The sequence below is a fragment of the Muntiacus reevesi genome, chromosome 1, assembly GCF_963930625.1.
Source record: "Muntiacus reevesi chromosome 1, mMunRee1.1, whole genome shotgun sequence".
In the NCBI taxonomy this organism is placed as follows: domain Eukaryota; kingdom Metazoa; phylum Chordata; class Mammalia; order Artiodactyla; family Cervidae; genus Muntiacus; species Muntiacus reevesi.
This window is the reverse complement of record NC_089249.1, coordinates 61,832,482-61,858,735: the sequence shown is the minus strand read 5'-3', so window position 1 is coordinate 61,858,735 and position 26,254 is coordinate 61,832,482. Positions and strand designations below refer to the sequence as shown.

Sequence of the window (26,254 nt, the reverse complement as noted above, 5' to 3'; positions counted from 1 at the left end):
ATCACAGGCTCTGGGTTCACAGGCTGGGCTGGAGTCTTCTGGAAGCCCCGGGGGGCTCACTGAAATGAGCCTGGTGCCCCGCCCTGGGCTCACCAGCACTGCCCGTCCTGGGAGGTGGGGCTGGCGCAGGCCGGGGGTCTGGGGGTCCCCATGCATCACGCTCCTGGGGCTGCGGCCGCTGTGTCCCCCTCCCGCCCCGGGGTCCCTGTTCCGGGCTCTCCTCACTGTCCAGGGCTGCCCCGCCTCACTCAGCGCAGGCTGCCCTGACCACCTCGGGGAGCCCAGGGCTGGAAGGGGTGAAGCGCCCAGGGTCGCAGGAAGGCAGCTTTGGGCAGCAGGGGGGCTGGAAGCGAAGGCCTGTCTCTGCCTTTCTTCCTTTATCTGAGCCAAGAATCCAGCAACCGCGGATGGCCACCTGGGCAGCTGGATGAATGGCCCCCGGCCTGGTATCCACGGGGCTGCAAATTGGGCGTTATTTATAGTCTGCCTCCACCAGGGTCAGGGTCTGGGGAACGGAGCGGAGCGGGTGGGACCGAAGCCTCGGAAATGGACTCCCATCCCCTGCCTGGGGCCGGACCGCCGCTCCCTCTCGGGGCAAATGCCGTCAGATCCCGCTGCAGAGGCGAGGCCGGCTCGAGGCCTGCCCAGGCCAGCGGGCTCTGTCCTGCCTTCCTGCGACCCCGCGGCTCCTGGGGACACAGCCACCCTGTGTCGTCACACTTGTCTCCAGCGCCTTTTCAGTGAGTCAGGCTTTCATCCCGTGGGCCGTGCTGGAGACCCCCTCTGACTGTGGGACCGAGACCCCTGGGCCACGTGCCCTGGCTGCCTGCCTGCAGCCTGTCCCCACCCCCACCGCGCGCGGGTGCCCCCCACGCCTCTCAGGCCTGACCTTCCCCGGCGGAGGCCTCTCCTGCTCCCCCCACTGACCACAGGCCCCAGGGCCTTCCTCGGGAGCCCTGACCCTCCACGAGGCCAGTGACACGCAAATCTGAGCGTGGATTCGGGGAGTCTGTCCCCACAAGGGGCTCCGTGAGGGTGGGGCCGGCCTGCTCAGCCCCCTGCCATAGGCCCTGCACAGCTCCTGGTGCAGAGAAGGTTCTAGAAAGAACCCCTAGAGGGTGGGGGAGGAGGAGCTGCTCTGGGAGCACTGCTGTTTCCAGAACATTCCACATCCTTCCATCACCAAGCGTGGCTGGGCCTGGCCACTGTGGCCCCGGAAGTCGAGTCTCCCGGGCTGACCTGTGTCTCATTTCCAAGCTTCCAGGAATGTGCCCGGCTTCTGCTGGGCTTCTCCATCGCTGCCCCTTCTGGCAGCTGCCCTTGTTCAGAGGCAGGACCAGCTGCTGGCTGTGGCCACGGGGTGGGCACAGGGTCAGCCTTCTGCGCCTGGGGTCCCCGCTGCCAGGAGAGTCAGCAGGAGGCGCTAGTTTCCGGGTTTAGACGCGACTCCAGGCAGGGGCAACCTCCCCACCTCAGCAGGTGGACGACGCCTTTCCTGTCCCTCTGGGGCCACCACAGACAGGGCGCCTGCACACCCCCGAGCTTGTGCCGGGAGGCTGGTGCCGGTGGGTGCAGGGTGGGCGCGGGCCTTGGGCCCCCAGGATGCCGGCTCAGCGCCTGAGAGGACGGCCCAGCCCCGTGACCCAGCAGCGTCAGAGCAAAGGGGCTGGTTCTCCCCCAGGGGGGTTCCATCACCCCCACACTCTTGTTGGGCTTCCCAAGGCTCAGAGTTCATCCACCCCCCACTCTGAGGGCATCACTCTGAGATGCCTGCCTGCAAGGTCAACTGGCTTGGTTACGGAGGTCCCCAAACCCATTTCCTCCTTTCCCGGCATATGTAGCAAGAATGTACTGGAGGCTGTGGCCTGGCCGGAGGACCTCAGGGAAGCCGAGGGGCCCTTTCCAGGCTCGGCCCAGACCTGCCTACCCTCCCCGGCCACACGTGGCTCCTGCAAGACAGGGGTCCCCAAGGTGTGGGGGATCCCGGGCCAGCTAAACAGGGGAAGCCCCGCTATGATCCTGTGGCTGTTGTCTGGCCGCTCAGTTGTGTCTGGCTCTTTGTGACTCCTGAACTGTGGCACGCCACACTTCCATGTCCTTCAATATCTTCTGGAATTTGCTCAAACTCATGTCCATTGAGTCGGTGATGCCATCCAACCATCTCATCCTCTGTCGTACCCTTCTCCTCCTGCCTTCAATTCTTTCCCAGCATCAGGGTCTTTTCCAATGAGTCAGCTCTTCGCATCAGGTGGCCAAAGTATTGGAGCTTCAGCTTCAGCGTCAGTCCTTCCAATGAATATTCAGGGTTGATGGAATAAAACAAACTCGTATTACAGGCTTGATCATCAGCAAACTTTTCTTAAGCCAGAAAGTGTCCCTGGAGGCTCAGTGGTAAAGAATCTGCCTGCAATGCAGGAGACCGGGGTTTGAACCCTGAGTTGGGAGGATCCCTTGGAGTAGGACGGCAACCCACTCCAGTATTCTTGCCTGGAAAATCCCATGGACAGAGGAGCCGGGTGGGGTTGCAATAGTCGGACACGAGTGAGTGAGTGAGCACAGATGCCCAGGACGTCTCGCAGCTGCAGCCCCAAATGCAGCCCTGACGCCCCCGGAGTCTGAGCGTGGAGGGGGCCCTGTGAAACTCCACCAAGCCAGGCCTGCCCTGAGCAGGGCGGACGACTTAGCGGAGCCCAACTCCCCTTGGGCTCAAGGCCACTGCCCAGAAGGCACGAGGAGCGGGGTGTGGAGTCCTCCCTCCCACAGCCTTTCTCTACACGGGGGTCTCTGTGGGGGAGCTGGCTGGCAGGGGACCCCCACCCCGTCCCTGATCTAGGAGTCGGGGTGAGCTGCGGGCAGAGACACCCAGGAGGTCAAGATGCAGGGTCTGCTCTGGTGTCGACGCAGGGACCTCAGGTCCTGGCTCTGCGCCCCAAGGCCATGCCCCAGTCGTGTCAGAAGCCTGCACCCCACGAAAGCCCCATGACGGGGGGAGTCCAGTGTTGGGCGGTTGATCAGACCCCCACCTGGGCTTCCACAGAAGCTGGACAGGTCCAGGGCCCCAGGGTCAGAGCACCGAGGCCCCCGCTCCACTCATGACCCTGGTTCCCCCCGCCCCATCTGCTGGGCCACGTCTCAGGCAGACGGTGATTAAGGCTGGGATGCGGCGCCTAACTGCATTGACCTGGATCAGCCCCAGCGCTGATGCTGACAGCGCAGTGTGCAAGCCACACCCTTCAGTCCGTGAAGCCACAGTGGCCTTTGTGGGAACCGGGAGGATGCACAGGAAGGTCACGCCCATAAAGGCCGGGAGGGCGCCCTGGAGTCGGGGAGCCACGGGCCTGAAAACTGCCCCCGTGCACCTTGGGCCCAGGCGAGGGCGGGTGCAGCAGGCGGGAGGGCCCGCAGACGCAGACACACACACGGCGAGAGGTTCAGCTGCGTGTACTCCCCGGCACGCACAGCAGCTGGGTCGGCGTCCCAGGGAGTGGGAACAGGGGGAGCCGCGACCACAAGTCTACAGTGAGAGCCCGGGGGCTGGGTCCCCACGAAGTCCTGGAGGCCAGCTCGCCAGGGAGGGGCCGGTCCTCCCAGCCCCCGCCCGGTACCCACGAAGCATCTACCGCAACATCCAGCCCCACATCAAGCCCTTAAACGACCTGTGGGCTGGCCAGATGGGGAGGTGGGCACATCCACGGAGAATTGCAAACAGTGGCCGTCAGAGCCTGAAGCAGCGCTGGCCCTCAGTCACCCCATCTTTCTGAGTCCCTCCCCCCACTGCCTCACACACGAGCACAGACCTTCGGAGGCTCAGGGGCTTTGGCGAGGAGGAGACAGCCCAACTCCAGGACGTGTAAAGCTGTCCCGGCAGGGCAATGACAGGGCACCCATCCTGCACCCAATGCCTGGCACCCGAGAGCTGTCCCATTCTCCAACTTAGGGAACAGGCTGCTGCAGACGCACAGGACCCCAAGCCGTCCACCTGTGCAGTGCCCCGGGGCTCCCGGCTCAGAAAGAGGTGGACGTCTGAGGGTGGCCACAGGCTGGGGGCAGGGCAGAGAGGAGCAGGTGGGAGCTTGCCCCGGAGACAGCACAGAGCAGAGACCACGGTTGGCCCATCTCGAAGGACCCCTCAGAGTCACATGGACGGACACGGCTCACGTGAAAGGAGAGTGGACTTTGGCAACGAGGAAGCAAGGTCACGACAGCAGCGCCCTCAGGAGTTGGAAGCTGCATCGTGAGCGCAGAAGGCAGGAAGGACAGAGGGCGCTGCAAGCGCCCTGATCTCTAGACCTTCACAAACACCCCCCGTGCCTGGGAGCTGAGCTTCTCATTGCTGAGAGCAACCAACAGGGAGAAGGTGGAGACGGGGCTGGGGGTGATCAGAGATCATACAAACGTTTCCCCAGCACACCTGGAGTCTCCAAGGGCCGGCCGAGTGTCGGCACCGCGGGCTGTAACCCAGGGATGCCTCTGAATGCAGAAATTCCAAGGAAAGTTTCAAAAGGCTCTGGGAGGAAGGGGAGGAAGGATGCCCCGGGCGTGGGCGGGCACAGACAGAGGACGCCCAGCAACTGAAGGTGTGAGAGGCCCCGCGGACGTGAGCAAAGCCTTGGGAGCCACGCAAGGAAGTGAATCTGAGCTGCGATTCTGCACCCAGCCAAGACAGCACCCAGCAGAAGCCACATTTGCAGGAGCCACGTACCTGACTTGCAGCCGTGTCTTCCACACGTGGGTTTTGTTCCCGGATACACGAGGAAAACAAGCATTTTCAAAAGAGCTAACAGTGGTGTTTGGGGGGCGGGGTATGAAAGAAACATTTCCATCTTCCTCTTCTGTCCAAATGACCTACCACAAATAATTAACACGTAGAGCTAGTTTTAAAGATAAGTGTTCAAGGGGATGGTCGTATCACAGGCCAGCGCAGGCAATGCGGGTCCACAGACCAACCCTTCCCGGGTCCATCAGTCACGGCCTGATAACCGAGTGTGGAAACACAGGTGAAGAACAGGAGTGTTTGCGGTCGAGGTCTGGGGAGGGAAATTCACGGGCGAAAGTTTTCAGGTGAGCCCAGACTGACAATCACCATCCCTCAGTCGTGCCACTTCTGGTCCTTGAAGCGGGCCCTCTACCCACTTGACGGATGAGAAAGCAGACTCAGGAGGCTTAGGAGTTTCTTCAGAGACACATGGTTACTCTGCAAGAATCATGACGGGACCCGAGGGACTGCATCACACTCTCGGCTCACCCCCTGGTCATCGGAGGTCATTGAGTCTTGGAAACAGGCAGCTTCTTTTTCTTCCTGCGAGCCTGGCCAGGGCTGCAGGAGCCAAGGGTGAGTCGCAGGTGCGGCTGGCTCCAGGACACAGTGATGCTCGGGGAGGGACCCCCGTCCTAGGTCCTATGCGTCCAGGGTACTTATGGGTCTCATGGGACTTGGAGGCCTGGGTGGTTCCCTGACAAACATGCCTGCCAGTGTGGGGTGTGCCGAAGGGTCATCCCACGGACGGCAGGTCCTCCTGGACGCCGCTCTGCCCTGAGAGCAGAGTCAGCACAGACCCCGGAGGCCTCGCGGCCCCCGTTCGGGTGGGCTGGACATCCTGAGCCCCCTGCAGGAGTGGAGCTCCCGCCCGCTGTGGTCACGATTCCGGCAGCCCCCTCCCTGTCCAGCTGCAGATTTCCGTGCTTCTCAGCAGAGCACCTCAGGTCCGGGAGAAGAGAAAGGGGGCCTTGCCAGGGGTGCCCTGGGTGCTCAGGTCTCAGGTTCAGGACAAGACGGTGGTCCTGCAGCGGTGAGTGGATGGCGGGAGGAGCTCGAGGTCAGGGCCCACCTCCCTGCTGAGTTTCCTCCCACTTGGCTCATTCCTTGGGGAGCCTGGCCGGGGAGGACTTGGTCATGGTCATGTCACCGAGGCTACGGCTCCCCCAGCTTCTGCATCACAGACGTATCAACCTCCAGATGTAAGCAGTGTGACCGAATGGCAGGCTCTGGTCCTCCCAGGCTCACCGCAAACCTGGGACACGGAAGCTCTCCGGCGTTTCCCACTGGACACCAGCAGGTGATGTTGCCGGGGCCCCTACTTTACGGGCAATGTGTGATGACAGTCTGACTCCCCGGGGTGTAGGCTTCTCATCTGAACGGATAAGTCAGGACCGGCTGTCCCAGCCTCTGGAAATGGTGCTTCCGTTGTATTTATGACCCAGGACAGTCACCAGAGGCCCGTAAAGTCCGCTGCGGAGAAGCTGCTGTTAATCACCGTCTCCATCACGTAAAACCTCCCTCCCTCGGCACGGGAGGAGCCTTCTTGCCGTCAGGACCGTGACAAAATGCCCCAGCCCCACATTCTTTACTCCTGATGAGCTGGCAAGTCTGCACGGTCGTTACCCAGGGGCTCCGAAGCGGCTCCGTCCTGCCAGGAGCTTTGACCGCGGCGCTGCCCCGGCCCGGCCGCCCGCAGCAGACTCCCCTCCCTTCTCACCTCTCGAGGTTCCTCTGCAGGGCCAGACTGGGACAGGGGGCTGCCCTCAGCCAGCACTCTCCTGGATCCGAGCTGACAGCGGCCCTGGGTTTGGCCACGGAAGGTGGACAGAGCTCACTTGGGCGTGTTTATCACGTGCGCACTGGACGTGTCTCCCAGCAGCTTCTAAGTGGTCTGTCCACGGAGCCCTCCTCCAGCAAGACCCTCCATTAAAGAGAGCTCCAGACATCTCTGCGAGCCGAATCAAGACTCCCCGTGCAAGGCAACACCACCCTGCCTAACAGACTGTCACCAATACGACATTTATTTATCGAAAAAGCCACAATCAAGGAAGACCAACCTGAGAAGTGCACAGTGATTAGCAACCAATTATGGGATTGAGGGCGGCTGGCCCGAGGGCACATTCAGAGCCCGGAGCTGCCCCCTCCGAGAGGAATGAATGAACAGTCCAAGGCCAGAAGTGCGGCGTCCGGCCCCTAAAGGCCATCCTTCATCTTCGCCTGACTCACACAGGCTTGGGGCGCTGACCAGGGCAGCCTCCAGACGGAGCAGGGGCCAGAGGTCAGGATCCTCCATTCCCAACAAACAGGACGCAGAGGCCAGCTCGGGCAGGACGCAGCTTGCCTGGGGGTCTGCGAGATCAGGCTGAAAACCTGAGCTCTGTGAGGTCCTGCTGTTTGGTCACCAGTGGGCAGGGACTCCCCGTGTGCAAAGTCCGGGAGAAACAGGGCTGGAGGAGGGGGCGGGGGGGACAGGACGGGGGAGGGGGCCGGGGGGGCAGGAAGGGGGAGGGGGCTGGGGGGGCTGGACGGGGGAGGGGGCCGGGGGGGGGACAGGACGGGGGAGGGGGCCAGGGGGGGGACAGGACGGGGGAGGGGGCCGGGGGGGACAGGACGGGGGAGGGGGCTGGGGGAGGGGGGCGGGGGGGGACAGGACGCGGGAGGGAGCTAGGGGGGCAGGACGGGGGAGGGGGCTGGGGGGGACAGGATGGGGGAGGGGCTGAGGGGGACAGGATGGGGGAGGGGCTGGGGGGACAGGATGGGGGAGGGGCTGAGGGGGACAGGATGGGGGAGGGGCTGGGGGGACAGGATGGGGGAGGGGGCCGGGGGGGGACAGGACGGGGGAGGGGGCCGGGGGGGACAGGACGGGGGAGGGGGCCGGGGGGGGACAGGACCGGGGCAGGGGAGGTGGCCGAGGGCAAGCAATTCATCGTCCCCCAGCAGCTGCTCCGAGACGGTGCCGCAGTCCTGTGCCCTGAACCGCGCGTGTTCAGACAGAGAGCCTGCAGTGCCAGCTGGCCCCTGGGAGGGTCGCCAGAAGGACACCGTCTTGTGGGTTCGTTTCCAAGGAACCTGCCAGGCGGAGCCTTGGGGACCCTGCTGGCCTGGGGCAGGTCACGGATGCTCCCTCCAGAGGTGACCTGAGGCTTGTGGGCGCTGACCGTGACCCAGGTCAGCCTGAGGGCACGCTGCCTGCGCTGCTCAGGGTGGCGCCGGCAAAGGTCACCAGGAGGGAGACAGAGGCACACCGCCCTTCCCAGAATGACTAGATCTCCTGGAGGAACGTGACTGGGCTTCAGTCAGGGACCCCGGTGCCTGCGGCCTGAACCGGTCTCTGGGTTCTGGCCAGGTAAGGTCCCGGGGGCTGAGCAGTGGGTCCCACTCTCCTTTCTCAAGGGTTTTGGAGATGAACCTACGCCCAATTAGACCTTCATCTCTGTTCATCCATTAAGGTTAAAGTCGGGACTTCCCGGGGCTGGGAGTCAGGGCGCCGTGGGCTCGGCCGATCCCAAGGACAAGGTCAAGGCGGATGGGGTGCAGCCCCCAGACCAGGACCTCAGGGCACCTGGAGACCCAGCTCTCCGAGGAGACTGTGGCCCTGGCAGCCAGAAGCCTATTACTCTTGTCAGTGGAGTCAGAACGGAAGGGAAATTGAATTAAGCGGGCGGCGAGTTATAATGCAGTGCTGGCGTGCTGACGAGCGTCGCCCTCCCAGCAGAGCCCGCGAGGTAACTCAGCGTCAACAGGACGGAGCGGCCAGGCCGGGCGGGGGTCAGCGGGCCGACGCTGCTCACGCGCGGCCCCCGTGTCAGAACCAATACGGCGGCAGGCACATCACCAGCACGGGCACGGCTATTTCAGGAAGCGCAATTGTGTTAGAAGTTTTCCAATCTCTTCTCTCGCCTCCTGACTCTCGGGGGCCGCGGGCCCTCCTCCTGCAGTGTGGGCGCGTCTCCTGGAGAATTTCACCATCTGGGGGCGGTAACCGGGCCAGGAAGGGGCGATTCTTGCTCCCAAGTTGGCCCTCTCGGGCCCTGGAGTACTGGAACCCGGCTGCACACACAGGACGCTAGTCCGGGACTCGTTCCTCCAAGCTCCTCATGGGGCAACCAGCTTCTGCCCCACGCACCCGCCTTCCGGGCACCCCCGCCCTTCTGGGCAGGAACCGCGGCTCTGCCCTGCTGCCCACTGGCTCCCAGTGCTCGGGGCCCCGCTGGGCATTCCCAGACAGACAGGCTGCCAGTGTGGACAGAAGCTTCTCTGGGAGCAGCCGGCCCAGGGGTCTCTGCAGCCTGGAGACTTTTTCCCAAACCGGCTTGGCAGCACCTGGGCACGGGCCACAGTGGGTGCTCTGGGCGAGGGGCAGGGGAACAGGCCCCACCGCCCACCCCGGGGGACTGGCAGACGCTCAGTAGGGTCTCTGGACGCACCGGGTCCCCCTGTCGTGGTGTCCGGCTCCAGCCCTGGCCTGACAGCACAGCTCCAGAATCAGCAGCTTCTGCGAGGCTGGCTCCTCCATGGGGCCTGGGAGCTGGGAGGGTGGGCTGCCCTTGGGGACACAGACTAGGTCAGCTCATTGCCTCCCATCGCCCCGGCCTCCTGGTGTCAAAGGGAAGAAGTGGCCTCTTACCTACCTTCCTGAGGACCTCCAGGGGGACATAGGCGTCCCCATCTCAGTAGGCGCAGGCGTACCCTGGGTACCAGCTCCCTTCCACCTGCCACAGGGACCCCCGTCTTGGGGAATAGACCCCAGAGTGTGGAGGGGTCCCAGCTTGCTCTGACAGCAAGCTCCAGGGCAGAGCGACCACTGTGGTCGACGCCGTCCCCGTGGGTCCCTGACACGAACTATTTGGCAAAACCCGCCTGTTACAAACGTGGACTTGGGTTAATGACAGTCTCTCGCTACCAGCTCCTCAACCGGAGCAAAGGCACTAGCAATGCTATTCTTAATGCCGATAAGGGGGGCTTGGGGGAGCTGGGAACACTCTGTACTTGTTGCTCTATTGTTCAGTAAACCGAAAACTTCTCTAAAAATAAAGCCTGTTAATTAAAAACAGACGGGCTCCAGCCCAGACGATGTGGAAGAAGACACGTGGCCCGATCCTCAGCGGGAGGAGAGATCTGTCCCCCGGAGTGCACAGCCTGGAGCGCCCAGCTCTGGGTCCTTGCCAGCCACCCGACCACACGGCCAGAAGAGACCCTCCCCCGCCTGTGGGTGCAGCGTGGCCCCAGGCCGACAGCCCAGGATGGAGGAACAAGCCAGACCCCGCTCTCTGCCTGTCTGTCTGTCCTGCCTTCACACCAAGAGTGCAAGACTGCAAGGCCAGGGCGCCTCTACGTGGCCAGCACCTCACCCCGTACAACCTGGCCCTGCACCCCCTTGGGAGGACCCACAGGCCAGGCCTCTCTGGGGAACGAGCGGCGGGCCCACCACTGCCTCCCGTGGATTTCACCCTGAGATGCTCATCAAGGTGGAGAAGGACACAGAGGTGCCATGGGTCTGTGAGTGCTCTGGGTGTGGGGAGAGGGGAGGACCCACAGGCCAGGCCTCTCTGGGGAACGAGTGGCGGGCCACCACTGCCTCCCGTGGATTTCACCCTGAGATGCTCATCAAGGTGGAGAAGGACACAGAGGTGCCATGGGTCTGTGAGTGCTCTGGGTGCCGGGAGGGGGGAGGACACACCGGGACGCATGTGTGCCCTGAGCCCCCGCTCCCAGTGATCAGACCGCAAGAGACGGTTCGCTAACGAGGCGCAAGACAATCAGAGGCCGACCCAGCTCTTCCACTCTGCTTCAGAATCATGTTTTAGAACTTCACATAATATTACCACGAGTTCCAAAGACTAGAACTTCTCAGCAGTGACACTGGAACTGAAATCTGAGCTCCATCTGAGACCACATAAAACATCAATGAGAAGTGTTCACACACCCACAGGTGCGATGTGGACGGCAGAGCTCGTAGAAAGACATGAGCACCAGCTCCCGACCTGCAAAGCACATGGCCTAAGAGGAGAGACCAGTAAAACAGACCTGCCTAAAACAGGAATTTCTGTTCATCCAGAAATTGCCTGGGAGCACCCGTGCCCAATTGCTGGACACCTGTGGCACTGTGCGGGGAACAGTCCTGGGTGGGGGTCTGCACCAATCCACAGATCTGCAGGCCGCCTCCACCCTGCACCCCCCTCCTGCAGCTCGGGGACATCACAGACCCCCATCCTCGTGGTGGGTGGACGCACGGGAGGCCGGTTGAGCATGCCAGGCTGGGAGAAGATGTTAGCAGGACAAGCCCTCAAGGCAGGAGTCAGATGCAGAATAAAGAAAAGAGCTGCTGAGAACCAGCTGCTCAGCAAGCCTGAGGAATCACGCTCACCATCGCCCTCAGCAGAGAGACGCATGTCAGCTCCAAAGCGAGACACCACCTACACCCCGGAGTATGGCGAAAGTAAAAAGACCCAGAGGAACAAGTGCTGACGAGGACACAGGGCAGAGGCAGCCTGACTGCCTGACTGGAAGCGGGTCCAGTGGAAGCACTTCGAGAAGCACTTCGGCTGTACCTACCCTAACTGACCGGTATCCCTGCCACGTCTGGGTGCACACACTGGGTATATATGCCCACGATACATGAGTGTGCACATTTACCAAGACACACACACGTGTCCACAGCTGCTGTGCTAATGATGATGAAAAATTCAAAATAACCCAAACACCCGTACTCTTTGAAACAGACAGATTATGGTATAATGATGCAATGAAATTCTACACAGCGGTAAAATAACAACATATCTCTCCACACAACAGGGTCGAGCTCACAGACATGGTGAGTGAACAAAGCCGCACACAAAGGTCTGCCTCCTGCCTGGTTGTTTTCGTGGGAGGCCCCGGAAGACGGGACGCTAGGGACGGGAGGTGGAGGGAAAGACCGCAGTCAGGGAGAAGCACCCGGGCCCGGCTGGCCAGCTGTGTGCAAGCCTGTGTGTGTGCGTCTCAAGGTGTTTTTTGTTTTTTTTTTTTTTTTAAAGAATAAACACTGGTTTGGGACTTCCAAGTCCTATGCAAGGTCATGGAATCTTTTCTGCACTGGTTACCCAGGCACATTTATGGATTTGTAACGGTACAGACACAGATTCCTTAGGTCACCCGGTGCTGGAGAGGAGGCCTCGCAGGAGAAGGGGCCGCGTTCACTGCTCCCTGGCCTTGGGACACCCCGTCCACTGTTCAGGCTCCCCAGGCGCACTCACGGTTAAAGGGGAAGCATCTCTTTACACACACACCTGCACCTCTGGTTTGCTGCCCTGGGGAACTCTGACCGCCAGGTACCAGCTGTTGTCGCAGGTCCACACGCGAGGGACCCCGGTGCTCAGGGTGGAGGTGAGCGTCGTCAAGGGTGGTCACACGGGCGGCTGGGCGCAGGACCGGCGAGGACTCGGGTACTTAAGCCCCCTGGGGCCCGGCGGCTCTGACTCTCAGGGGCGGCACCCTGCCCCCCAAGCTGCGGACCCAGCACGTGAGCGTCGTGTTCCGGATGAAAGCTGAGTCAGCTCAGCCGCTCAAGTGTCAGCTGAGGACACCCAACAAGCTGAGCGTAAAGCCAAACAAAGCGCGGCTGCAGCACAGGCGGGGCCCCTCTGGCCGACCCAGAGGACCACCCGCCCCGGGCGCCTGCCCTGGGAGCCCACATCCCTCCCGAGGGCCCTCCGACCCCCAGGCCCCGGGCCCCTTCTCGCCCATCAGACAGGCCGACTCGGCCTGGTCCTGCCGGGCCACTGAACAGTTAAAGGGAGAACTTGACTCACGTCTCTGGCTCGCTGACCCGGGGCCTCCTTGCTGCGCCGCCAGCCGCAGGGGGCAGGAAGTGGACACTGGGCCCCCAGCCCTCCGCGCCGGGCTCTGAGTGGCCGTCACCGCCTGGAGTCAGGCTACCAGGCCAGCGGCAGATCTCCACCCTGCGCCGCCTCCCTGCTGACCTTGCACCTCTCCCCACCAGCCAGGGGAGCTCCCCGAGCCTGCCTCCAGGCCCCTGGAGACCACCCGCTCCCCCGCCCACAGCTGGGGGAGACGACACTGCTCAGGCCAAGCCCAAGTCCTTCCCGGTCAGCACGGACACCTCTCTGAACTGAGATCCCTGTGACACGGGGCCCTGCCCAGATCCCCAGGAGTCCCCAGGCTCTGCCCAGGCCACTGGGGGGCAGGCCCACATCCCTCCCAGAGTGGCCCCCCATACCCGCACTTTTTGGCCAAGTCCTGCCCTGTAACTGGAATGGTGCCTGGGTCCACTGCTCTATGGAAGCTGGGCTCCCAGGGAAAGGGCTGGCCTCCCTGGTAGGGGTGGGACTCTCCCTGGGAGGGATGGGACCCTTGGCGTCCAGCTCCCATGACCCACCCTTGGACTCAGCCTGGATGCGACTAGGATGGCAGGCTGGGCTGCATCCACTCTGCCCCTCCTTAAGGTCGACCCCAGGCAGGGCCTCACAGTGGCTGGGGTACCCCCAGGCAGGGGCCCAGGACTGGGCGATGGACCAAGGCTGAGCGCTGGTGTGACCCTCTGCTGGGCACGTGGGCAAGGTGTGGGCAGCAGGCGGGGTCACTGCCTCTCTCCTCTGCAGCCACATACCAGGAAGGAAGGGGGACCCTCAGCCCCAGGCTCTGCGGGGCACGGCTCCCAGAGCCTGTGTTCACGACAGTATTCACGGCCTAGCAGCCGGCGAGCACCCTGGATGTGTTGCCCACCGATGCCCGCCTGCTCCTGAGATCTGCAGCCCCGTGATGAGCGCTGGTGTCACCTCTTCCAGGAAGCCTTCCCTGGTCGCTGCAGCCTGAGTCCCTGGTTCCCTCCCCTGGGGTCTCATGCCCCCTCCAAGCATCTCGGGGTAGGTCAGGACCCTTTGTCCCATCTCCCCGGGTCCTCGATGAGGCCACCAGCCTGGGCCATTCTTACTCTGCACCCAGGACTGGGCCCGCTCAGCCCTGCTGGGGTGTTTGCCAGGGGGAGTTGTGACTTCCTTGGCGGCTCTGAAACCCCGGTGCCCCCGCGATGCGGCTGACCACGCAGGGCAAGCTCCATCCCCCAGATGGCCCAGTCTTCGGTCTTTAAAGGCGGGCGGAGGACATTGCTTCTCTCCGTGGGTGTTTGTGGAAATTAAACCAGTGGTTCATTTAAAGCTTTCAGCAAGGACCTGATACCCTTCTGAGGCCGGGGCATGCTGGCCTTAGGAACTGCTTACAAAGCTCTGTCACCCCCACGTCAACCGTAGCTTGGCTTTGGGGGTGCTGAACAACATCCAGATTGAACGTCCATCCAGAGTTAGGGGGCTCCAGAGCTGAGGACCCACTTCACCCTCCTTCCCCGGGGGGACAGAGACTCAGCCATCTCAGGGCGGTGGGCCTCCCCCAGCATTCTGGGCAGGGCCTGGGGGCTCCCGGGGGACCTGGGCGAGCCCAGGGTACCAGGCTCTCCTGCCCCCTCTCCCCCCACGAGGACGAGGGTCTGTGATGACCCTGAGCTGCAGAAGCTGGGCAGGAAAGAGGCGGCCTGCAGATCTGTCAACTGCGGCAGACCCCACCCCTGCGCCGTTCCCTGAATAGTGTGGCAAGTGCGCCCGCAGTCAGAGCTCCCACCGCTCGGCGGGACACAGTGTCGCCTGCTCCTGGAGAGAATTTCCTCCAAGATGTTGCAAAAATCTTTTTTCTCTACGCGCTGGTTATCCTCAAACGCTGATGAAAATGTATAAGATGAGGGAGGCGTTATTAGCTCTCTGTTTTATAGCTTTCGGCGCAGGAGTCTGGCACTTCCATTGAATTTATTTTTGAGTATTTCACTCTTTCTGAGGCTCCCGTAAATGGAACTGTTTCCCTGAGATCATTTTCAGAGTGTTCACTGCAGAGTATTTCATTGCAGACGTGTTTCATTGTTTTGTAACCTCACCTTGTATCCTGCGACCATGCCAAACTCTTATTACTTTTAAGTGTGTGTATGTGTGTGGATTCCTTCAGATTTTCTTTGTAAAAGGTCACGTGGTCTGTGAATAGACAACTTTGCTTCTCCCTTTCCAATCAGGGTGACCTTTACTTACGGTCCTTGTCCAGCCACCCCGGTGAGGCCTGCAGGACGAAGCTGGATGCCACGGACAGGGCAGACGTCCCAGCCTCGCTCCTGATTTGAGGGCAGATGCACCCAGTCTTCCCGCTGAACGTGAAGCCCCCTGACGGCTTTCACAGATGCCCTGCGTCATGTGAGACGCTCCCTTTTATTTCCAGCTTGCTCAGTTTTTATCCTGAAAGGATGTTGGACTTTGTGAAGTGCTTTTTCTGCGACTATTGGCATGGCGTGGGACTTTTGATCTTTATTCTATCAATACCAAATGTCAGCAACTTTCATTTTTTGAATATGAAATAAGGTTACACCAAAAAAAAAAAAAAACCAAATACCACAGCTGCTGGTTTGTTATGCCGAGCCACGCTTGCATCCTTGAGATAAATCACACGTGGTCACGACGTATAATCCTGTCCCTGTGCTTTTGGACGCGGTTTGCTAGTCTTTTGTGGAGGGTTTCTGCATATATATCTATAAGGTCTGTTATTTAGTCACTCAGTCGTGTCTGACTCTTTGTGACCCCATGGACTGAGCCAGCCAGGCTCCTCTCACCATGGAATTTCCTAGGCAAGAATACCGGAGCGGGTTGTCATTTCCTTCTCCAGGGGATCTGCCCGACCCGGGGATTGAACCCACGTCTCCTGTATCGACAGGCAGGTTCTTTACCACTGAGTCACCTGAGACACCCGCTGCAGTCTCCTTATCGTGCCTTTCCCTCACACTTTTGCTCTCAGGGTAAACCCAGCTTCATGGAGCAAGACAAGAAGTGTTTCCGCTTACATTTTTGTTGGGAGAGTTTGAGAGGAATTGACACGAATTCTGGTCTGAAGCAGGTAGAATTCAGCAGTGGCACCATCTGATCCTGGGGTTTTCTTGCTGAGATGCTATTGGGTGATGACCTCACTGTCCTGTCTGCAGACTTTCCATTTCCTTTTGAGGCAGTTTTTGTCTTTCCAGGAAGGTGTTTGTTTCATCTGAGCTTCCATTTCACCCGAGTCACCTAACGTGTCGGCAGCTGGCTGCTCAGCTGTTTCCCAAATCGCAATTTAAGCCTCTTTCTCTCTCTGATCAGACTAGCTAAAAATAAAATTTTGATATTTTTGTTTATCTTTCAAATAATTAACTTTGGTTTAGTTGATGTCCACTGGGTTTCTTCCTATTCTATTTCATTTATTTACATTCTAATTTTTATTATTTTCTTCCTCCTACTTGATTTGGGTTTAGATTGTTCTTTCTTTTTAGAGTCTTAAGGTGAATATCTTTCTTTGGTATCTTTCTTTTCAGTATCATTTATGTACAGGTAAATTTAAATAACCTACTTTGTGATAATGGCTGTGTGGGGCAGTCAGCTCACAACACTTCTGAGCATTTAGCAGACGGCCCTCACGGTCACTGCCAGCCTGCGGGGCACAGCATGGGGCGGGGCTCACGGGCGCCAGAGGGCAGGCGGCCCGGTGAGGAAGCGCTGGGCGGGGCTGGAGCCCAGCGGGACCGGGCCTTTGCTCACCTCTGCTGTCCATCTGCCCACAGCTCGGAGAGCTTAGCCAGCCCGCTGGAGGCCACACAGCGGCATAAAACGCACATGCAGGCTTTAAATGCACACCGGAACTCACTTATCTGAGTGCTAAAAGACACAATAGCTGTCCCCCAAGACGGGAGTCTGCTGTCCACTCTGCACGTCCCCTTCAGAGAGAGCGGTTCGGGGGTCTGCGCCAGGATGGTCATGAAGGTGGGGTGGCCACTCACGCACGCCTCCTGTCACAGGACCTCTGGGAGTCTGGCACAGCCAGGGCCATGGAGCGTGGCCGCCTCCCTGGATCACAGGGCCCAGCTCCTCCAGGAAGCCTTCCTGGATTTTCCCGGCCACCTCTGCCCGGTTCAGCCTCGGTCAGGCTGTGCTCCCCCGTGATGCTCCCTCCTCTCATCTCACGCCTCTGCCTCTGGGCCCCACCCGAGCACTCATGCATGGACACCAGGGACAAGCGAGGTGATCGAGGGTTGGGGCCTGAAACGCCAAGGCTCCAGACTGAGGAGAACCCGGGGTCACTCTGGCCTCCCAGGTACGGGCCTCCCGCTGGGCCTCTGCCTGATCCCTGGGCGGCCCTCGCCCCACTCCCAGGCTTTTCCTGGGGATTCCCAGCCACTCCCGGCTTCTCTGTCCTTCTCGGCTCCCCATCTTCTTCACCAGCATCTAAGTGGCCTCACGTTTGCTTCCCTTTTGCTTCTGAGCATCTCAGCCCCATCCCGGCTTCCCGCCCCTTCACGGGCAGTGATCAGGGGGTGCTGACCACACTGCTCTTCACACAGGGGGCCGGTGTGACAGGGAGGGAACACCCAGGCTCCGCTGGACCTGTTCTAGCACAGAACACGCTTGGACTTGAACGCTCTCTGAAGTTTGTTTCCCAGATACGTGATTTTTACCACATCCTGCAAGACAGATGCTGGGCCCTGCCTTCAGTTTAATGAACGGTGGTCTACACTCGCCTCCCCTGTCAGACCCTCTCCAACCTGAGTTCCAGCCCAGCCCTCATCCTCACCCCGACCCTTGCCTCTCAACATGTTGGTGGTGCCAGGCCCGCACCCTGGTACAAGTCTGCCAGGCACCCCCTTCCCAGCTCGCCCTCCTCATCTACTCTGTTCGCGTGTGGTGTGGTGGGGGATTCACACACCTTACAGTTCCCGTCTCAAAAGCGCACACCCTCAGCGGTCTCGGCGTGTGTGGAGCTGTGAGTCCACCATGCCAGTTTCAGCCCTGGTGGTGCAGACAGTAAAGCATCTGTCTGCAATCCGGGCTCGATCCCTGGGTCAAAGGTCCCCTGTAGAAGGGAATGGCTTCCCACTCCAGTATTCTTGCCTGGAGAATCCCACGAGACGGAGGACGTCATGGGCTCCACAGGGCAGCAAAGAGTCGGACACGACTGAGCGACTAACACTTTCACCCCCCAGCCCCCCAAAAGAAACCCTGTCCCCTCACCTGTCACTCCCCAGCCCCCCGCAGCCACTGACCGGCCCCTTGTGTTTCCGAATCTGCTTGTTCTGGAAACTCCACTTGCACGGAATTACACACCATGCTCCCTTGGGGTCTGGCTTCCTCACTGAGCGCCACGCTTCCCAGGTGGGTCCACGCCGAACGTGTGACTCTTCTCACTCTTTCCCACGGCTCAACAGCACCATTTGTGGACACCCTGTGTTCAGCTGACCCGTGTTCCCACTGGCGGGCTGTTTCCGCATTCTGTCCGTCGTGGCGAAGGCTGCTGCGAATGCGTGTGGACAAGTTTTTGCGTCACCAGCTACAAACAGGCACTTGCCATCTACCTCCACGAGGATTAAACTGTGAGCCGCTGCAGCTGCTGACCTTCAGCACTCCCCGAAAGGAGCTCAGGGCAGAGATCAGGAATGGGGTGCTCTGTATCCTGGGAAAAAACTGGCAGAACAGGACTTCGGATAGTTAAGGTATTTTCAGGAGGTTTTATGAGCCCGATTCTTGGGTCTCCTTGTATCTAGAAAAGCACTATAAGCCTTCCTGGTGACGCCTGCTCTTCGTGACCAGCAGAAACCTTCTGCAAAAAATATGTGCTTGATCGCATGTACTCCCCCTTTCACCAAAATCGCACAAATACTGACCTTCCCCTCTACCTCTCCGGAGCGAACGGTCTCTAGGAGCTAACTGAGGGCCTGTCTCCCAGGCTGCAGTCCTCATTTTGCCCCAAATAAAACTCAACTCACAACCGCCACGGCTGTATCTTCTGCAGTTGACACAGGGGAGGTGTGTTTTCATTCCTCCTGGAAAAAGAACTGGGATTCCCCTGAGAGTGGGGCTGTCAGCTCACAGGACAGCTCTTGTTTCATCAGGACCATTCTTCCGAAGCAGCTGCTTCCCATCACCTCGCGGCACTGGTGTATGAGGCTCTGATTACCCACATCCTTGGCAACACTTGCGATCATCTGAGGCCCGACTGCAGCCACGCTGTGCGGTGTGCGGGGCGTCTCACTGTGGGTTTGATGTGTGGGTTCCTGCTGACTCACGGTGGCTGGCGTCTTTTCAGGGACTTATTAGCTATTCACGTCCATCTTCTTTGAAGAACTGTGTGCTCAGTTCCTCTGACAATTTTCAAAAAACTGTGTTAAGTGTTTGCTCATTTTTGAGTGGTAGGAGTTCTTTGTATGCTCTGGATAAATGTCCCTTATCCGATCCACAATTGGCAAATGTTTTTACTGTTCCGTGGGCTGTCTTTTCGCTTTCTCCATGGTGTCCCCTGACGCCCCAAAGCTTTTCGCTGGAATGAAGTCTCATCTAGTCGATCTTCCCCTGCTGCTTGTGCTCCTGGCGTCCTACGTAAGGATCTTTTGCGAAACCCAAGGTCACAAAGAGTTCGCTGTTTCCTGCTACGAGTTCTGACGTCTTAGCCCATGAGCACTGAGGGCTCTGATCCACCTCAAGGTCGTCTGCGTACATGGCATGGGGCAGGCAGCTGACTTCGTTCTTCTGCACGTGCAAATCCAGGTGTCCCAGTGCCGCCCGCTGAAAAGATGTCTCATTCCCCGTTGAGCGGTCTTGGCGCCCTTGTCGAAAAGCAGCTAGAGTGCCGTGAGGATTCATTTCTGGACCCTTGACTCCTTGCATGTACCCACGAGGAGCCTCCTAGGGCTCCATCCGGAAGCTTCTTCTGGGTCTTCACTTGATCCTGAACCACAGCAGCCGTCTGGGCCCAGACCCCTCCAAGCCCACCTCCGCACGCCACGCTGACTGTGCAGGGCCCCCAAGGCCACGTCCGGACCCTCGAGCCTTTAAACTGCCGGGAAGGGTGCCAGCGGGCACGGGTGGTGGCCGAGGCTGGAACAGCCACCGAGCGCAGGCCTCGGAGCCCCAGCAGCCCTCCCACCCGCGGGGCTGTGACGCTCTACCCCGACCCGCGCAGGCAATGCAGGCACGGCAGGTGAGCCCGAACGAGGCCGGGGCCCCCTGGGAAGGAAAGGCCCACGACGCGGCCTGGAGGCATCCGGCCCCTGCTCGGGAGCACAGGGCGTGGTGCCTGGCGGACAGGCGGGCTCCCGGCAGGTGTGGCGGGCAGCAGCATCGGCCAAGGGCCCCTGCAGGGCCTTTGGAGAGCCTGGCCGGGGACCTCCCCAGGCCGCGCCAGCCCCGGCTACGACCTCCTGCCGAGGGCCGCGGTGGCCCTCGTAACAGGCCTGCCCCCGCCGCCCACGAGGCTCCGGGGTCCCCGCTGGCCTGCCTGAGGCTCTGCCCTCGCCTCCCCACGCGGCTCTGGAAGCACCTCCGCCCTCCCCCCTGCCCGCGCCCGGCCCGGGCACCACGCGGCTTCCCCTGCTTTGATTCCTTTCAAAAGAGTTTCGGGAGAATTCAGCCGGTGCCGGGAGGACCTCTCTTTATGAGGAAAGAGGCCAGTTCAGAGAGGCGGGCTGCTCGTGGATGGACGGCCTGCTGTGTGCTGGGCGGGGTGCGGCTGGGGGACGCGGCCTCGGTCCTCCCAGGGGTGCTGCGGGGGCATCGGAGAACCTGCCGGGGGGCGGGGACCCCGGGGCCTCCGGGAGCAGCAGGGCTGCGGGAGGAGGCGCCCACCAGAGGGTGGGGGTGCAGCTCTGTATCTGCAGGGACGGTGGGTTTGTCTGCTTGAGAACCTCCCTCCCTGACGGTTCCATGAGTGGGAGCGACCCCAGGCGGGGGCGCTGGGTCACCTGGATTCAGCATTGGGGGGCGGTGGTTTCAGTTTCTCGGGAAACAGTTCAGGCTGTGAGACACGGCCGGGAGCGCCCGTCTGACCACCAGCCTCTCCTTTCACAGAGACGCGCACCTGGTGAGCTCCTATCCATCCTTCAGTACCCTGCTCACAAGTCCCCGTGGAGATGCAGCTCTGCCAAGGTCACAGCAGGAGGAGATGGCTGCACTCTGGGGTCCCCCAGCCTGAACCCCAGCCCCCCAGCACCACAGGTACTAGGTCCTGGATACTCTAAGAGTCAATCTCCCTTCCAGCTCCCCTCCCTCCAGGAGCAAACGCCTTCTCTGAGTGAGTGGGTGGGTGAATGAATGGATGGTCTAATAAATAAGTGAACGGAGGCAGCTGGGCTCTGGCATTTCAAGGCCCCATGTTTACTGAACTCGGGGTGGGGGGAGCGTCAGCACAAGCCCTCCCTCCCAGTCTAAGCCCCGCTCACACCAACCTCCATTCCCACCGCCCACCACACACACATGCAGAGCGAGTTTCCTCTTCACCGACACAATCCACAGGTGAGGAAACTTATTATGCACACAGAGCAAGCAAACAGAAAAGCAAAAATTAAATTAGATGGCAGCCTGGAAATGCCCACTGTGCAAAAACATGCCAGCTAACTGGTCTGCGTGGCCTCCGCTGCAAACGGCGGGTTTAATTTGGGTCTCTGGGACCCGGCTCCTGAGGCGCGGGGAGCTCGCAGGAGAGGGGTGCGGACGCGGTTTCGGATGAGCAGACCCGGATTCAATTAGTAATCAGTTCCGACCCGACTCCCTGGTAGGCGCGCAGAGCTAACGAGCAGAGTGGAGGGGAGTGGGGCCGTGAGCTCCCGCCAGGCCTGCGCCTCCCCGTCCCTGCCTCCCTCCCGGCCAGGAAGAATCCATCAACGTCAGCCAGAAGGCACCAGAAGGCCCTCCGGCCGCCTAACAGGAGCTGCAGACACACGGGATGCGGGGGCTTAGCCCAGCTCGCTGGGGTCAGGACAATCCACCCGGGACCCGAGGGGCTGACCAGGTCCAGGCTCGGCGTAGCGGCTTTGCGAAAGCCAGGTGTGTCCTCCCTCCAGAGCCCTGGTGATTGTTTCTGAGAAGGGTCCCAAAGGCGAGGATGCTAGCACCATCCACGAACATCCGGCTGCTCAATCACAGCCTGTCCACGGGATGCTAATGGGTATAGATGGTCTTAACAGAGACAGACCAGGCTTCTTAGAGATAGAACCAGCTCCAGACCCTCAAAGGGTGCCAGCAGCCCCGGCAGCATCCTTCCACTCTCTCCAGCCCCAGACACGGCAGGTCCTGACCCTCCAGGCGCCCCCGACGGACAGGGTCCTGACCCTCCAGGTGCCCCCGATGGACAGGGTCCTGACCCTCCAGGCGCCCCCGACATGCCCAGGGAGCCCTTCCGGACCAGCGGCCATGGCCACGGGCCTGAGGGAAGTGGGGTGGGTCCTGGGGCTGCGGGGGCTGGTCCTAGAGCCCCGCGTGCCTCCAGGAAGCTTCTGGACACCCCAGGCTCTGCAGGTGAGGCCCCTGCAGCCAAAGGTGCACAGGACACCAGGGTCTGGACCGGTGAGTCCTCACCCAGGGCTTCCCTCTCCTGCTGGAGGCCCGGTGGGGCCAGAGCTCCGGGCCTCAGGGAGGCTGTGGCTGACCTGGTGGGTTCCTCAGTCGGCCTGTCCCTGGGGGTGGGGCTCAAGGCTCTGCTGGTCCCTTCCTTGGGGGCCTTTCTCGCTGTGGGGGCCGCCCTGGGACCCGCCGGATCCTCCGAGAGCCCCCCCACTGGGATGACGTGTCTCCACTCCCGACGCAGGACTGCCCAAACTGCTGGTGAATCTCTGGCCTCGGTGCCCAGAGCTGGCCCGTGTCTGCGTGCCTGTCCCCTCTCCATCTCCTTCACCATCATTCCCCGCGGCATGGTCAGAGCAGGACGGGAGGGTGAGTGAGCACTCGGGTGGGGCCAGGAGACTGAACCGGAGGCCTCCACATGCCCCGGGTCAGAGCAGGGGGCTGGGGGGAGGCACCACTCTGGGGGGGTCAGGAGATTGAACCAGGGGGCCGGGACCCCAGAGCCCACGCAGAGGCCCTAGGGGAGCGAGGGCTCAGCCGGAAGAGCCCGGGTCCAAGTCCAGCTCCGGGTCCGCTGCCACCGCGGGATGGACCGGCTGATACCTCGGAGCCGGCCTCACGGACCGCTGTGACCATGTCTCCCCCAGCCCCCTGCAGAACCAAGGCCACCCACCCCAAGGAAGCCGGACCAACACAGCAGGCCACAGGAGCCCCCAGCCCACCCGGAAGAGGGGGTCTGCCCCGCCAGAGGCCGGGGGCGGGCGGGGCCCCTGGGCTCCCAGCTCGCCTGCTGCCCCGCCCCCGCTGGTGTCGTCAGCAGACCCCGGCTAGGCCACCGCTCGGCCTCGGAATGCCCAGGTCTCCGCTGGGCCTCCTGGGTCAGCGCCCCGCGCCCCGCACAGCACCCATGGCATCCCCTGCATCAGGGGGTGCACCCACGTCGGGGCCTGACTGAAGGTGAGGGGCTCCTCTCTCTGTGCAGACCGAGCGTGGTCCCCAAGGCAAGGACGTTAGCAGGACACGCCTCGTCCCCCCGACGGCTCAGCCTCTGGGGAACTGCCAGCCCACCTCCCGAGTGCGTCCAGTGTCCCGGGAGCCCGGGGGATCTGCCTCACCTCACTGGGCCGGGGCACCTGACACCTGCCAGGCCCAAGGGCGACTGAAACCACACGGGCATTCGGGCCCCCTAACCCCACGGCAGCACCTCGAACTGCTCCGCCCACAGCAAACCTGACCGGCCAAGAAACGCCCCCGGGCCACGTGGGGACCACGGTGCCCCAGCCCCCACGCAGCCCAGGGCGCAGCTGCCACGGTCCTGCTGGGGGCCCCGTCTGGCAAGCAGCAGGCCCGTCCGGCGAGCAGGAGGCCTGGGCGGAACGTCCTGGACGGCCGGGGCAGGTGCCGGGGGCCCTGGGCTCTTACCGTCCACGCAGGCGGGCCGGGCTCGGGTGGTGCCCGCGATCTGCCCCTTTCTGCAGGCACAGCGGGCCGTCTGCCGGGCGATCGTCCTCCGTGGCTGGCTGCTGTCGCGGTCCAGCGTCACAATCTCACAGGTGCCGGCGGCCAGCTGACCTGCAAGAGACGCACAGGCGGGCTGAGCAGACGTGCCCTGGGGACCGGCCCACGCGGCGTGCACCCCCCGGGGAGGACCCAACGCAGCGAGGGGACGGAGCCTGCTCCCCGAGGAACGTCTGAACTGCCGTCAGCCCTGCCCTGTGAACGCCGCCGAGCAGGAGACCCGGGTGACCCAACCGATCATGCGGTGGGGGGCTGGAGGCCCTGCCCTCGCGACAGGACATTAACTGTGGCCCATCTCGGTCACGACCAGAAACGAAGGAAGGAAGGGACTGACCTCCGGTCCTGAGTCAGGAGCGGGGCTGTGCAGAGCTCGGCGATAGGGACCCGGGCTGACCTGGAGCCGGGGGACCAGCCTGGACCCTCTCCCAGGACCTCTGGGGGCTGCGCTGGCCGCCACTGCACCGGGGACAGCGGCCGCACGTGGTAACCTCCAGGCCAGGCTGCCCAGGGTCTCCTCTCCACCCCTGGTGGGCGCACACACAGTTACACAGACGGTGCAAACACACGCACTCCACACGCCAGGCGAGTGCACACGGGACCGCGGACACAGGTGTGGGGCTGAGGTGTGAACACGCCAGGGCCAAGAGGCACACAGACGCATGTGCATACACTCACACACTCACACACACACGTGCACACGCACACTCACACACACACACATGCATACACACACACACTCACAAACACACAGACATGCATACACTCACACACTCACACACACACATGCACACACACACACACTCACATGCACACACGCACACACTCACACACACACTCACATGCACACTCACAAACACACACACATGCACACACACTCACAACCACGCGGACACACACACACACTCACACACACATACTGTCACACTCACACACACATGCATACACACACACACACACACACATGCACACACTCACACACTCACAAACACACAGACACACACACACACACACATACTCTCACACACACACACACACACACACACACCCTCCAGCGAGAGCAGTCGTGGCTCTGAGAAGCCGGCGTGGCCGGTGTCCCAGCAGCAGGGCCCGCCCCCCTAGCCCACGAGCTCTGAGCTGTCACGCTGACGGGGCGGTCCAGCCGCTCGCCCCACGGAGGACACACGTGCTCCCTGAGCCCCGTCGGTGCCCCAGGTCATCCCCGCCGCGACCCCAGGCACCGCAGAGCTCCTGGTGACCCCCAGGGCCCCCCACGGGCCAGCTCCCGCCCCGCCACGTGGCCATGGCCTCCACCAGGGCGTCCGCCCACTCTCTGCCTCACTCTCATTCCCTCAGCAAATAATAAGCACCTACTGTATGCCGCCTTCTGCGTGGCCCTGGGACCATCATGGGAGAAAGTGGGCTGGACGCGGCCCCGAGGGGCCCTCCCAGCTCGGGGACACGGCCTCCTACGGATCCCAGTCCACCCCATGAGCTCGGCAGGGAGACAGGTCGGGGTGCACGCCGCAGCTCACGGCCAGGGAACCGTGGGGAGGTGACGCCGGGAGAGGGGCCCCACCTGCGGGGGCGGGGTGGCGGAGTCCACCCTGCAGGCGACCGGCTGGCGGCCCCCTGGGGGCGGGCAGCAGTGTCCCCAGCCCTGGGGGTCCTTCTGAGGCACGGCGTCACCTCCGGGCCCCTCCTCCAGGCAGCCCACTGCACTGACCCATCCTGCCTTTCTGTCCCTGCGGTCACCTCCAGGTCCGCAGCCCGGCCTGGGGCCGGGTCCAGGGCAGCATCACACGAGCTGGCAGGACAGAGGGCTGGGAGTGGCCACCAGCTCCGCCAGCCTAGAGCTGCCGGGGCCGCCCCGACTGGGGGGAGCCGCACCTGGGTGTGACCTCACCCAGGAGGCCCAGGGGTGTCTGCATCACCCGGTCCAGGGCTTGGAAAGGGCTGTGCGCAGTGACCCCAAGCCAGCCTCCCAGGGCCCGTGGCGGGCGCTCACGGGGCCACACAGGTGCAGGAGGAGGGACGCGGGGCCCTGGGCACCTCCTCTCCGACCATCGGGGCGCCTCCTTCCTGAGAAGAACCCGTCCTCAGGGCAACACTGCACAGCCTCCTGGGGCTGAGGCTGCGGTGGCAGGTTTAACGTGCTTGAGCTAATTACCTGCAAAACCACAGAGAACAACAGGACGGGGCGAAAACAGACAGACGTGTTCGTCAGTCAGCAGACGCACAGAGGCAGCAGGGAAGCGTACGGGAGGACGAGGAGGGCGCGTTTGGTGACAGGCGGGGCACAGCCTGCAGGGCGCGGCCACGGCGCTCAGGCGAGGACGCAGGTTCGCAGGCCGGCCCCACACTGCCCTGTGTGGTCGGCCGTGGTGCGGGCTCTGTCCAGCTGTTATTTAAGCTCAGTGGGGCCGCTCCGGTATCCCTGGTCCTCACTGCGGCCCACCCGAGCCCCAGGCACCTCCGGCCAACGTCAGCGGCGGGCAGAGGCCCACGTCTCCTGGGGTCCTGAGCCCTGGTCGCTAACTAATGAAGCAACGAACCGACCAGCCACACACTCACCACCAGAGCTGTGACCTGAACAGGG

General features: G+C 62.0%; 1 protein-coding gene across 2 annotated transcripts in view; it reads right to left on the bottom strand.

The window, feature by feature from the left end:
• TAFA5 (TAFA chemokine like family member 5) overlaps positions 1 to 26,254 on the bottom strand; it is a 175,072-nt gene that overhangs the window by 40,449 nt on the left and 108,369 nt on the right. For both annotated transcript variants that reach the window (XM_065924380.1, XM_065924390.1), the window contains exon 2: positions 23,563 to 23,712. In XM_065924380.1, the coding sequence (XP_065780452.1) occupies positions 23,563 to 23,712 (150 nt within the window). The remainder of the gene's footprint in view (positions 1 to 23,562; positions 23,713 to 26,254) is intronic.